A 13,665-nucleotide genomic window follows, 5' to 3' on the forward strand; every position below is an offset into this window, starting at 1 on the left:
ACCTACAAAGAGATCATGTCATTTTGTGTGGACATTGATTTAGGTACCTTGGTACACATGAATCAAGATTCTCTGCCTCTATAATTTAGGAACAGTATTTGCTTAGAAGAATGATCTATGTAAAAATCACGAGTCTTATACAGTATAATGTAGTTATATGTGTGCCAAGGTTATATGTGTGCATGACATCTATGTGTGTGTGCTTGCATGCACGTGCCCACATGTGCGTGTGCAGTATTTGGTACTGTGTATGTGCTCGTGTGTGTGTATACATGTGCCTTGTATCACATACGCTATGTGTGCATTGTATACTAGTTTGCAAGTTTGATTTTCTCAGTCATTTTGGGACCAGCCTTAAGGTAGTAGCTTATCTACAATGTAGAGAGCATCATGGTCTCTTGGAGATTGTTTGACTGAGGTTTACAGGCAGCACTGATGTGGAAGGAGAGCTAGAACTGCAATACAAGGAGGTGCTCCATTGATAATCACCTGGAACATTATCATGATTGCCCCAGATAACGTTTCACTTTTCTTCTCTCACAGGTTTGATTTTCCTGAAAGGCCAGATCCATGATCCTTCCCCTGGGACTCAGAGAAGACATTTAATTATTTGCGAACCTCAAGTTTCCTCTATAAAACGAAGCTAATCATATGTCATACATTATAGAGATGATCTGAGAGATGAGATGAAATCAAACATTCTAAACATGTAGCTAGGTCCTAGATCTTGTATGCTCTGCCTCCCAAGTGCTGGTATAACAGACCTGTACAATCACACTTGCAACTAAGTTTTTCCTTTGCTTTCTTCACCTTCCAGGTACTGAACTCAGGACCTTGGGCATGTTCTTCTACCAATCCTCAGTACTGGGGTATTTTAGGAGGAAGGGAGGAAATTAGGTCACTGTGAGCATGCCCTTAAATGGCATAGTGGGGATGATAGTCTCTGTGTGCCCTCTCTCCCTCTCCCCCCCCTCTCTCTGTCTCTCTCTGTCTCTCTCCCCACCCCCCAGCCACTGAGTTACACAGGCCTCCTCTTCTATCACATGTTCCAGTTGATATACATTCCTCAAAACAATATAGCCAAGAGATATGTTTGGATGAGGCAATGTAAACCTTTTCTTCTTTTCAGTGGATTGTCTCAACTATTTTGTAACAGACAGCTGACTCTCCAGGTGAAGTGAGATTTTCTTTGTATTGTGTAACCCAGGTACACAGTGATGAGGAACCCAAAGGAAAAACTCTGACTATAAATCTGTCACATTTTCTGTTGATGCCATAGTTTTAGATGTTTAAATATTCATGTGTTTGGCAAATACATTAGAACCCGAGTGATAAATGGAACTGTATAGAAGGTTACCTGTGATGGCATGTATCTGTGATGTCTGCATCACTTCTTGCGCAAGGCAGATGAAGGTGACTCTAGGTAGAAGTGACAAACAGAAATGGAACTCTAAGACAGATATAAGGTATCCATATGAATCCATTCACTGGTACACTCATAGACACACACACACACACACACACACACACACACACACACACACACAAGCACGCACGCACACACACAGAACTTTGGTAAGGATAGAAGAATAATGAAAATGATGAGAAGGTAATGTTCCCTTCAAAGAGCGACACCTTTGCAATCCCTTCACCCAGAAGAAATGGCAATACAACTGGATGGACAGAATTAGTTGGATCTGTAATGAAAAAAATGCCATCACCCCTCCCTGTATCTTAGCAATTTATATAAAAACCACTTCCTTATTCCACAAAATACAGATGACAAGAGCATCTTGGTCTCCTTTTTATATATGGTAGCAAATGCAAACAAAATTTGGTGGATTGTGTAGTGCTTCATTGTATCTGTTACCTTGGGATTCAGCCCTGAGTGGAAAAGCCCTGTTAAGGAAAGAAATAAGGCTATATAGTAGGAAGCTAATTGAAAAGACCTCCAGGATATTGAAACAAAAGCCATACAATGAATGACTGTTGTCCTTAATGTACTATGTTATCTCTCATCTCCTTTGCTGTCCCTTGGATATCTCATATTGTTACAGTATCTCACTTTGTTATCTGATATATTGGATTTATTTGTATTGGGTTATTTGAAATTGGATAGGGAAGGGGGGAAAACCAAGACGGGGGGTGGGCGGTGGAGGGGAGGGTCATGGTGACCAAGACATGTGAAAGGGTATCAATATATGTGAATTAATCCAACTTCTATCTGGCAAACATCATGTAACCCTTTTATTAATTACAATAAAAAATAAATATAAAGTAGGGAACGGGGGAAAACAAGATGAGGGGTGGGAGAGGGGGAGGGGGGAAGGGAAATGGGGACCACGACATGTGAAAGGGTATCAATGTGTGGGAAATAAGGCACCATTTATCTGGCAAATACCATGTAACCCTTCTATTAATTACAATAAAAAATACAAATAAATAAATAAATATAATAAAAGAAAAGAAAAAGCAAATAGTAAGATGGTTGATATTTGTGAGGAACTTCAATCTGTAGGTAAATTTGTGGATGCTCTGCAGTTGTGAGAATACATATATGGCTTATGCCAATAGAAGATCTTGGGAGGGTCTTATACCACATTCGAATATTTCAGGAAAAAAATAGAGTCATTTCATTATGTTTACAAATTTCTTTTTCTGAAGACACCTGTCTTTGTCAAGGGGCAAAGTGGGATGGGCAATGAGGGGCACAGGAGAGCCTTCCATACCCAACAGAGACAAGAAAGGAGGAGGGTGCCTCCATTCTGGGAGGTCAGGGAAGTCCAGAAGAGGGAGAATCGTCCAGGAGATTAGGTAAGGATGAAGTGAGAAACTGAGGAGCAGGCAGAAAAAAACATCAGAAATAAACAGACTTGAGGTGGAATGATGACCCCAATGATCAACAGTGTTCCAGGAACTAAAGTGCCATATCTGTAATGCTTTTTACCCTCCAAGTCCATCCAGAGCAACACACACAATAGAGTGATACAAATCTCCTGACTGGTGAACTCAGGGAAATAGTAGGAATGTCAGCATTTGGTAAGTTCCTGTTGGGGAGAGGTCCCTGAGAAGCCCACTTGGCACTGGTGACACACTGAGACCAGCTTGTGCTGTCATAAGATGTGGGACCCTATGGAAACACTGGGTGAGGGCAGGCAACCAGCTGCTGGCTCTGGGTGGAAAGACCTGCTCCAACACAATCACTCAGGACTTCTTTAAACACATAGCCCAGAAGGATAAGGGTTCAATGGATGAGTGCATAGGTTGAGGGTAGGCCAAGAAGTTTTTTATGGAAATGAAGACTTAAGTACAGGGAGACAAGGAGTCTAAGAGAGAGCTAAAGGAGGGAGCAGGACACAGAACCAGCCCTGATGCACAGAGCACCAGTGCACACACAAGAGGCATGTGGTCATTGTTGTTCATTGGCAGCATTCCAGCACTACAGCAAGTAGCTGAGAGAAGCCAGGCCTATGGAAGAAAGGCTTGCAGGGCCTCACTGTTGTGGGACTTCTCCCCCAGGGTCAGTTGGGCCTTGTTTCCTGAGCCACCCTCAGCTCTGGAAGGTTCTTTCAGAATTAGCTGTCATGGAAAAGTCTGAGTCCACATGAAGCTGAATGGACACAGAGAAGAACCCAGAGGGTCCTCATTCTTCCTCCACTGCTCAGAGACATTGTTCACCGGTAGATGACGCACGTTTGGACCTTGTTCTGCAGGGGGAAGGGAATCCCCGTCGTTAGGTAGAGAATTGATTGGCCTGGACCCTGGAGGACCCACCCCGGAAGTCCACTCTGCTCCTCCCGGATCTCCCCGCCCCTTCCGCTGAGGACCCAGAAATAACGGCTCCGCAGGTCCAGTGACTCAATGGCTGACAGAGCGGGTCCTCACCGCCCTGGACTCCCCTTCCTCCCTCTGGAGCCGTCAACGCGGGTCCTCCTGGGCTAGGATGGGGAATAGACTGGAGGGGAGGTGAGCCCTGTCCCGTCCTCCCCAACCCTCCTGCCTGTCCCCTCCATCCTCCTCCGCTGACCTAGTCACCTAACCTCCCACTGGGTTTCCCCTCTGAAAAGTCCCACGACCTCTTCGTGGCACCAGGACCGGCCCCGAACCTCCACTTTGCACGTGGATGTGTGGAACATTAACTGAAACCACACCCTTGATAACTATGTCCATGGTTGAATAGGATGTAAAGCTCAGAATCATGTTGGCCTCCCACATCTAAGACATTGTGCTCTTTTACCACGTGTATTTATTTTTCTTTAAGAGATGAATACTTACAATGTATTCATAAGCAGGAGCTATTACAGTATGTATGGTTTTTCATCCCTCAGAAAATCAAATTCCAAAAATATATATTGCAATTATTCCTTACAAATAATCTCATGGAGTTTTAAAATTTTACACACTATTCAGTCTGCCAAGTTATACAGCAGTTATCTCCAACACAGAGGCAGATTAAGTCATCATATACAGTATACTATAGATATAGACATTTCAAATATACTATATTAGCCAACGTGAACATTTGCTAGTTAAGTAAGAATCCCTTTCTTTAAGTTACTTGTGGCATGGCTCTGCACTGGATACAAAACAATGAGGATTTAAAATTCAGCACTTGCAGCACTCGGAGTCTTCAAGTCGGTTAAACTGTAGGTTTGTTCATGGATTCTTCCATTGTCATTTGAGCTTCTCTTCTCAACCAGCTGCTGTCCCTAGTGGAGACACTAGGAATTGCATCTTCTACACTGTCTTCCCTCTCTCTCCTCTTTCTCTCTCTCTCTCCTCCTGTAACACGTCAGACTCTTCAATGGCTTTGACAGCTATTTTCTTGGATGTTTCCTGAATTTCTCCACCTATTATAAACTCATCAAGGATAAAATATGCCTTTTCAAAATTAAAGATGATACCCAGCTCGCAGACCTTTTATAAACAAGTTTGAGCTCCTTCCAGTCAATGAAACTGCTTCTTCGATGACCTCGAGAGAGAATAATCTGAACAATTTCCCGGGTTATTTTTTTCCTCTCTTTGTCAGGGAGAGTGGTGTACCACTTCTGTAGCCGTAATTTCCCTTGTCGACTGAACAGCAAGATGAAATGTATCATGGTGACCCAGACCCGCCGCCACCTGCACCCCGAGATCCGCGAGCGCCCAAGCCCGCTCGGGTACCAGGTGAGGCGCCCGCCTCACCTGTAATATCTCCTGTTTGAGTATAAAGTAAACCTGATGCCTTTAATGCCTTTCCTAAATGTTTGGTTTGTAAAACTTGAAATATTATTAGCAGTTAAGAGTTCCTGTATATTGCTGAACTTTTAAAAATATTTACAGAGATCAGAGACAATGTATCTCGTATGAATGTCCTAAATTCATTTGTATGTTTGGAATTGGAAGAAAGAAGAATAACCAAAGATGGTAGAGGAGATAGATATTCAGTAGTTTTGATGTCTTAAAAGCTGCTAGCTAGGCTGGGATGGAAAAATTTTAAACCTTTGAATATAAAGACATTCTTATGGGGTTATATTTTCTATAAATTATTTACCCAGGTTTTCAGACATCAGAAATGATGTCTGTGACATCTCTTACTATAATACAATTCAGTGGTAGGGATTCATAACAATGGCAGCGATTATTATTGCTACCACTATTTAAAGACAATCTCTTCTATTCCAAGCAATCTTAGTTATAGTTACTTGAGAAAGTTTCACATGCTTTTGAATGTAAATCTAATATGTTTTGTTTCTTACTTTGGGCATTGATTACTTTGGCAGGAAGTACATGTTTCTTTTATCTTCCTGCCCTTCCTACCCCCAAAGACATTATTATTGCTGCTAGACATTATCATTGTGAATCTGTGTCACCTTTATACTGCAGATTATGCATTACCAGGTATTAATGTAATCAGAGATATTATGAGGAATTAGTCATGGTAGTTGTCCTGGTGCTTCATCATGTCTTTCCATGATTCTTGCACATGAGTTTCGAGGTATTGTGTCACTCGAGTGGCCTGGTCAGGGACGGGACCTTCTAGGGTTTCCTAGGACAAGTGCATGCGTGGCTTGGGGGCTCTGGGGAGAACTCATGTGGCAGACTCTTAGAGGATACAATGGAAAATGATAGCGTTGCTCCTACTCAGAAGATATTTAGGAGGAAAATGCTAAGCCAAGAGGAGAAATTGACCAATTCCAATTGATTTGAAGGAAATAATTCAGATAGTATATGAAGTAATCACTAGGCTTTGAATTTCTAATAGTTACTCAAATGAATGATTTAGAAGTATAATTATGGCCCCAGATTGAAATGTAATCAAATTTGTTTAGATGTTCTTCAGTTGCATATTTAACTTGTGTGGGTGTGTATGTGTGAGTGAGTGTATGAGAGTGAGTGTGTGTGTGTGTGTGTGTGTGTGTGTGATCTGAGGTTCGAACTGGAGGCCTCATACTTCCCAGGCAGATGTTCTACCACTAAGCCATGGCTCCAGTTCCTTTAACTTAAAAGACTTGGTAAAACTTACTTTTCATAACAATTCATGTTGTGTAAGTTTTTATGATTCTATTTTTGGATAAAAGTATTTTCATACCTCATTAAATGCTTTACAAATATTCTTGATAATTCCTATTTGACACTTGGCTATGCACAGGGGTTCTCAGATGTGCTGGGAGTCACCTACAGAAGATGATCATCTTCACGTGGCACACTGGGGTAAATTCTGAGGGGCTTAGGGATACACTTTATATGGGCTGTGGTGAAAGTAATCATCATGTTTCTTTATATTATATAATTATAAGAAGATTGCCAAGTGAAAAGATAATATTCAATTTGCATAAAATTTTCAAATAAAATATTTTTAAAATTCCAAAAAAAAGAGATGAATACTTCCTTGAAACAAAATTTCTAAGGACAGTTTCATTTTCTTCATGTGTGTGTTTATTTGATTTACATTTCTCTTTCACAGCATAATGAAATTCTACTCTTGTACCCATTTGGAGAGGATGGTGGGGGATGAAATTAAGCAACTATTGGTAAGTATCTACAACGACGACTAGAGTTTACTTCACTGCAGTGTTCATTATAATTGAATGATGATAATTAATATCAATTTCATACAGACTAGTGAAGGAATGATTTCCTAACTCCTCATCATTGGGAATGCATTCTGTGTAACTTATCTTTAGGTGATAGGTGGGTGATGTAAAAGGGCTGCCCTGAGTATTGAGAATGACATAGATGCACGCACTCTCTATGATTTGGAAGGCAGGTGGCTTGCAGGTTTGCAAGTGTTGTGGTTAAAAATGTCCTGTGCTCTTCCCCTTCCACCGTCGGGTTTCTTGGGAGCATCGAGGGATACCCCTGGGTGGCTGGGTGGGTGAGGGCACTGACAGATACTATTTGTATTTCTAAAAGAGACTCACACTTCTTGCTTATTCTGATTATAGGCTTCACCTTGTTCTTCTTAGCCCTACAAAAAAAAGGAAATCAAATTAGGTTAAAGATAATGAAGCAGACTTTAAGGGACACATTTTGTACTTGCTTTTCCTAGGCTTGATAGGTATATTTATACTTTTATTTCTCATTAAATGAAAAATTTTGCTCTTGAGATAAAGAATTAATGTGTACAATCTGAATTTGACTTCAAATTGTGATAACTATAACTCGAATTACAAAAAAATGAAACATTTCTCTACTTTGTTTAATTGTTTGATCTTTATAAAATAAGTAGTGGCATGAACAAGTATACTTTTCATCCTTTATCATCTTGCTTTGATAAAACTTTGGAATAACATGATTTTATATAATCATTTATGTTTACATTTTACATTAGAGGTGAGTTTTTTAAAAAACCATATTTTCCTTCATGTTGCCCTAGATTTTCTGTACATGGTTAGAGAATATGTTCAAAATACAGTTGCAATATCTACCTATTATCTACTATGTATACAATATATGTATGTATATGGATTCGAGTATGTAATTGTCGTGTGTGTGTGTAGTTCAAATTTAGGATCTTGGGAGCTATCCCTAAGCTTTTTGCTCAAAGCTAGCCCTCTCCCACAGCTCTATTTCTGGATTTTTGGTGGTTAATTGGAGATAAGAGACTCAAGGGCTTTCTTGTCCAGGCTAGCTTTGAATGGTGATACTCAGATCTCAGCCTCCTGGATAGCTAGATTAGGCTTGAGACACCAGTGCCCAGCTGAAATTGTCTTTTTCTGTTCATCAGCTGGTTAGAACTGACCCTCCCCCCTCTACTTTCTAAAAAGGCATAATTGTGCCAACGGATTTTGAAAATAAACTGCCCGGTACATTATGTGATTCATGTAAGTATACCACCAGATGGATCCAAAAGATTGAGTCATATTGCCTAGCCTTCTGAATAGGCATATTGATCACATTATCTGCCAGCATTTTTGTATCCTTGCAAATGTTCTGCATTGAATTACCTGGTTATGCTTCATGAGATTTAAAAGTGTGTTTACTAATTTTCATGCTTCTTAAAAGCTGTTCAAATTCTTGCCTCTCATCTCCAGTTGAATAGTCAGATCAACCAAAAAGGTGACCTTTTAATTACAATATACCTTTTAAATAAAGGTATATTTACCTTTGTTAAAAAGTAAATTGTTATTGTAAAGGTGGTATCCAGCTATATAAGCCAGGTAAAGAGTACATTTCTTCCTGGACAGAGTCACCCTGTCTCTTACAGTTTTTCCTTCCCATTCCCATCCATAAGGTGTATATTTTGCTTTCAACATAGTTGTAAAGTATTTTTTCCAGTTCTGGGCTTTGAACTCAGGGCTGTAATGTATTTTTTGCCAGTTCTGGGCCTTGAACTCAGGGCCTGAGCACTGTCCTTGGGTTTTCTCAAGGATAACGCTCTACCACTTGAGCCATAGCACCACTTCTGGCTTTTTTCTATGTATGTGATACTGAGGAATCAAACATTAGTCTTTGTCCATGCTAGGCAAGCACTCTACCACTACGTCAAACTCCCAGCTGCAATATATATATATATATATATATTTTTTTAATCAAAGAAACAATTCAAGTTGGGTGCCAGTGGCTCATGCCTGTAATCCTGGCTACTCATAAGGCTGAGATCAGAGAATAACCATTGAAATCCAGCCTGGGAATGAAAGTCCATAACACTATTATCTCTAACCCACAAAAAAGCTGGAAATGGCTCAAATAATAGAATGTCAACCTTGAGCCTAAACCTCAAACTCCCAGCTGTAATATATATATATATATATGTATATATATATGCATAAATTAACACTATAATAGAATGCCAACCTTGTGCCTAAAATTCAGGGATAGCATCCAGGCTCCCCTGAGTTCAAGTCCCAGGACTGGCAAAAGAGTAATAATAATAATAATTCAGATCATATGTAGAGGAGAAACACTTCATATAGGGGAATTTCTAATAGGAGGTATTTCTGGCGTCAATGCCTTTAGCTTTACAACAAAGTAGAATTTGAATAGTTCCCATTTGATTGACTTCTGTTGATCCACAGATTACTGTATTTAGTAGAGTTCCATTTCCATTTAAAACCAAAACCCAAATGTGTCTTATATTGTGTGTGAATTACAATTAAATAGGACAACCCAGGAAATGATATTGAATTTCCTGGCTTGAGATCTGTGGAAGTTGTTGATGAAAGCGACAGACAAGACTCATAATTTTGAAAATAATGGCTTCAACCTTCTATAAAAATGAATTATTGATAAGCAATTCCTCAGTCCAGATTTGACAGTTCGTTGACTGTGTGAACACACAAAAAATCAACCTTGAGCTTTGTGACTTTGGAATCACTGGCTTGATTTTATCCAGGGGTGACATTTTTTCAGCTATAGTCTTTTCATAAATGTTTTTGTTCAATGGCAACTACTTTGTACAACTACTTAAAGATGATGATGATGATGATGATGATGATGATGATGATGATGATAATGATAATAATAAAACAAAAGCATCCTGTACTTTCCAGCAGCATCTTCATGACCACAACCTGTGGCTGGGGCAGGCCTCACATGCGGTCTGGCCTGCGGTGGATGCTGGGTAAATGCTCCAGTAACTCTGTGAAGTCTTTCCTCAGCAGTAGCTGAGGTTCAGTATTGCAGGGCAAAGGCAGAGAGAAAGAAGGACCCGCCGCCTACAATTCTTACACTAGGAGAGTCAGATTCATGATTCTTAGCTCTGGATTCCTGATTTTGATAGTTTCTTCCCAAGAGAAGATATCAACAAGTAGCCAGCTGGCCTAGTGTGACCAAAAACCATTCCATGTGCTATTTTCACTAACCTTGATATGAGTGCCTGTGGTTTCCTTCAGATACATTGTCTTTCCTGCCTTCTAATACATAGCTCCTCTATCAGTTATAGCTTCATTTTTAAAGTCTGTATAAAAACCTTCTGCTCTGCCTCTGTAGACCTGGCAAACTCCTGTGTTCTGTCCTTGGTCCCTTTGTTTGTGTGTGAATACCCTTTTTGTCTGCTCTTCACTAGGCAGTGGAGTTCTGTAGCCAGGGCAACAAATGTTGGGTCATTGTGGTTAAGAGAGGAGTGCTGTGGTCCAGTGTTTTGTGAGATTTTTATTGGGTTTTTGCCTGTGATCTGTCTCGTAGGTAAACAATATTCACTGGTTAACAGGTTCTACTGGAGTTTTTGTTTCTCTGTCTAAGAAGTCTGGCTCCTTTTTCAAGTTACACTTGAACTGCAGAGTCTGGTTTTAAGTTTATTGGGGATGCTTTCTTTTACCCTTCTTCCTATCACCCTGATCTGATTAGTGTGTCCACTGTGACACTCCGAGTATGCTTCCTAGTAACTTTTTTATTTTTGTTTTTTTTGGCCAGTGCTCTGGGTCTAAGCACTGTCCTTGGACTTTCTCAAGGCTCGAGCCACTTGAGCCTCAGCACCACTTCTGGCTTTATTCTATGTATGTGGTAGCAAGGAATTGAACCTGTGTCTTCCTGCATTCTAGGCAAGCACTCTACCACTAGGCCACACTCCGGCCCCTTCCTAGTAACTTTTTTTTTCATATCCTCTTATCCTGGTTTATTTTCTTAACTTGAGAATGGGCATCTAATTTTTAATCATCAAGGTACATTTTAAAAACATTTATTGTTGGGGTAATGTATAGAGGGGTTACAGTTACATTCGTCAGGTCGTGGGTGCATTTCTTCTCACACATTGATACTCCTTCTTATGTTTTTGTCCCTGTTTCCCACTCCCCTCTCATCAAGGTACATATTAAAAGAGAAAAACTTTAGATCATTGGTGAAGATAATTCTCTAGCAAAGGATTTTTTTTCCCTCTCATATGAGACAATGGACTTGTCAGAGTGGTTTGGTTTCTTGTAACAGTTTTCAACTTCATTCCCTTTTGCTCAAAGTTTTATGCAATGGCAGTCTGGTAATTTTATATTTCATTGTGTATTATTGGATTTACTTTTAGCCTCCCTCAACATATACAATAACTTGAGAGTAAACTTCTGGGCTGAGTTGCATGTTGGGATGAATGTCAATCAATATGCCATTCTGGAATGAGCATGTGGATTTAATCATGTAATTCTGAAAATTAGGACGGGGAAGAGCGAGCCCGGACCTTGCTTCTCGGCCGAGCATAGGCGCAACCAGGATGACGACGTCGGGCACCCTGTTCCCGAGCCTGGTGCCAGGCTCTCGCGGGTCCTCCAGCAAGTACCTCGTGGAGTTCTGGGCAGGGAAGATGACCCTGAAGGGGACCACGGTGACCCCGGACAAGCGGACAGGGCTCCTGTCCATCCAGCAGACAGACGACTCGCTCCTCCACTTCTGCTGGAAGGACAGGACGCCGGGGACCGTGGAGGACGACCTGATCATCTTCCCTGACGACTGCGAGTTCAAGTGGGTGGCCCAGTGCCCCAGTGGGAGGGTCTACGTGCTCAGGATCAAAGCTGGGTCCAAAAGGCTCTTCTTCTGGATGCAGGAGCCCAAGACTGACCAGGACGAGGAGCACTGCCGGAAAGTCAATGAGTATCTGAATAACCCCCGATCCTGGGGCACTGGGGGCCAGCGGGAGCGGTGGCCACGAGCTCTCGGCCCTGGGTGGTGAGGGTGGCCTGCAGAGCCTGCTGGAAACATGAGTCACCGCCAACTCCTGCAGCGCATCCGACCGGCTAGCCTTGGAGGACTGGGTGGGCTCAGGGCCCTCACAGGGCCGGGCCTGGCCAGTCTTGTAGGTAGCGGCGGGCCTCCAGCGAGCAGTTCTTCCTCCAGCTCCGGAGCCAGTCGGCAGCTGTCACCCCATCCTCCACCACCTCCTCTGCCCGTGCCCCCCCAGCCCCTTCTGCCCCAGCTGCTGCCTCGGCCACCCGCCGGAGCCCCGCGCCCAGTTCAAGTAATGGAACGGGTAAGGCAGCCAGTCCGACCCAGCCCATCCAGCTGAGCGACCTGCAGAGCGTTTTGGCTACCACGAACGTGCCAGCCGGGCCAGCTGGCGGCCAGCAAGTGGACCTGGCCAGCGTGCTGACCCCAGAGATCATGGCCCCCATTCTGGCCAACGCCGATGTCCAGGAGCGCCTCCTGCCCTACTTATCCTCAGGTGAGTCGCTGCCCCAGACCGCGGACGAGATCCAGAACACCTGACCTCGCCCCAGTTCCAGCAGGCCCTGGGAACGTTCAGTGCAGCCTTGGCCTTGGGGCAGCTGGGCCCCCTCATGGGCCAGTTTGGCCTGCCCGCGGAGGCCTTGAAGGCCGCCAACAAGGGCTATGTGGAAGCATTTGCCAAAGCTATGCAGAACAATGCCAAATCTGAGCAGAAGGAGGGCGACGCAAAAGACAAGAAAGATGAAGAGGAAGACATGAGTCTAGATTAAGTTATTTACTGTCTTTTAAGGAATTTGAATTCTTAGTCACGTGACTCTTGTAGTGGCATTTGTGATGTATTGCATACCTTTTCCTGTTCCAACTCACCAATAAAAGTCCTTTCTTTTACCTGAAAAAAAAAGAAATAAAATTAGGACAAATACAAGAATGTAAATTGTTATATCTTAACTGAATAGAAATAGAACTAGCAAAAATCAGGATGTGGACAAGAGAAATGATATAATGCTAATAACCTCCTATGTTAAAGTAAAAGAGAGACTTTATATGATACCAGGTTGAATGATCTAGTTAATAAACTCCAAGAGTACCAACTTTTATTAGATTTTAGAATTCCTTTCATTAACCTTATAGGAATGTATTAAAAATCCTACCTTGTAAAATGCTTTAGGTAATGATTAGCAATCTCTTTCATTCTGCTTGATGTTTTAATGAAAAATAAACACAGAATCACGTGTATTTGTTTATTTATTTGTATTTATGTATTTGTGTATTTATTTATTTATTGCTTATTTTCTCATCAGTCATGGGTCTTGAATTCAAGGTCTGGGTACCGTCCCTGGGCTTCCTTTGCTCAAGGCTCCTAGTCTACCACTTGAGCCACAGTGCCATTTTTGGCCTTTTCTGAGTATTTGATTGGAGGTCAGAGTCCCCTGAACTTTCCTGCCTGGGATGGCTGTAAACCGAATCCTCAGAGTGGACTAGCTGGTGTTACAGGCATGAGACACCAGCACCAGGCTGTGTCTTTTTTTTTCTTTTTTTGGCCAGTCCAGGGATTGAACTCATGACCTGATCATTGTCCTTGGACTTTCTCAAGGC

The 13,665-nt window shown here is 42.0% G+C and overlaps 1 protein-coding gene and 2 pseudogenes across 1 annotated transcript in view; 1 reads left to right on the top strand and 2 right to left on the bottom strand.

Annotated features, from left to right (window-relative positions):
• The window catches only part of LOC150040051 (neurotrimin-like), a 51,092-nt gene extending 46,922 nt beyond the window's left edge, over positions 1–4,170 (bottom strand). Inside the window, exon 1 of the mRNA XM_090327426.1 lies at positions 4,041–4,170. Within this exon, the coding sequence (XP_090183552.1) occupies positions 4,041–4,170 (130 nt within the window). The remainder of the gene's footprint in view (positions 1–4,040) is intronic.
• Positions 4,171–4,530: 360 nt separating this feature from the next.
• LOC150040052 (AP-1 complex subunit sigma-3-like) lies at positions 4,531–5,136 on the bottom strand (annotated as a pseudogene).
• On the top strand, positions 4,746–12,979 carry LOC150040053 (proteasomal ubiquitin receptor ADRM1 pseudogene; annotated as a pseudogene).
• The last annotated feature ends 686 nt before the right edge of the window (positions 12,980–13,665 follow it).

The sequence above is a fragment of the Megascapheus bottae genome, unplaced genomic scaffold, assembly GCF_031878675.1.
Source record: "Megascapheus bottae isolate mThoBot1 unplaced genomic scaffold, mThoBot2.hap1 HAP1_SCAFFOLD_103, whole genome shotgun sequence".
NCBI lineage: Eukaryota > Metazoa > Chordata > Mammalia > Rodentia > Geomyidae > Megascapheus > Megascapheus bottae.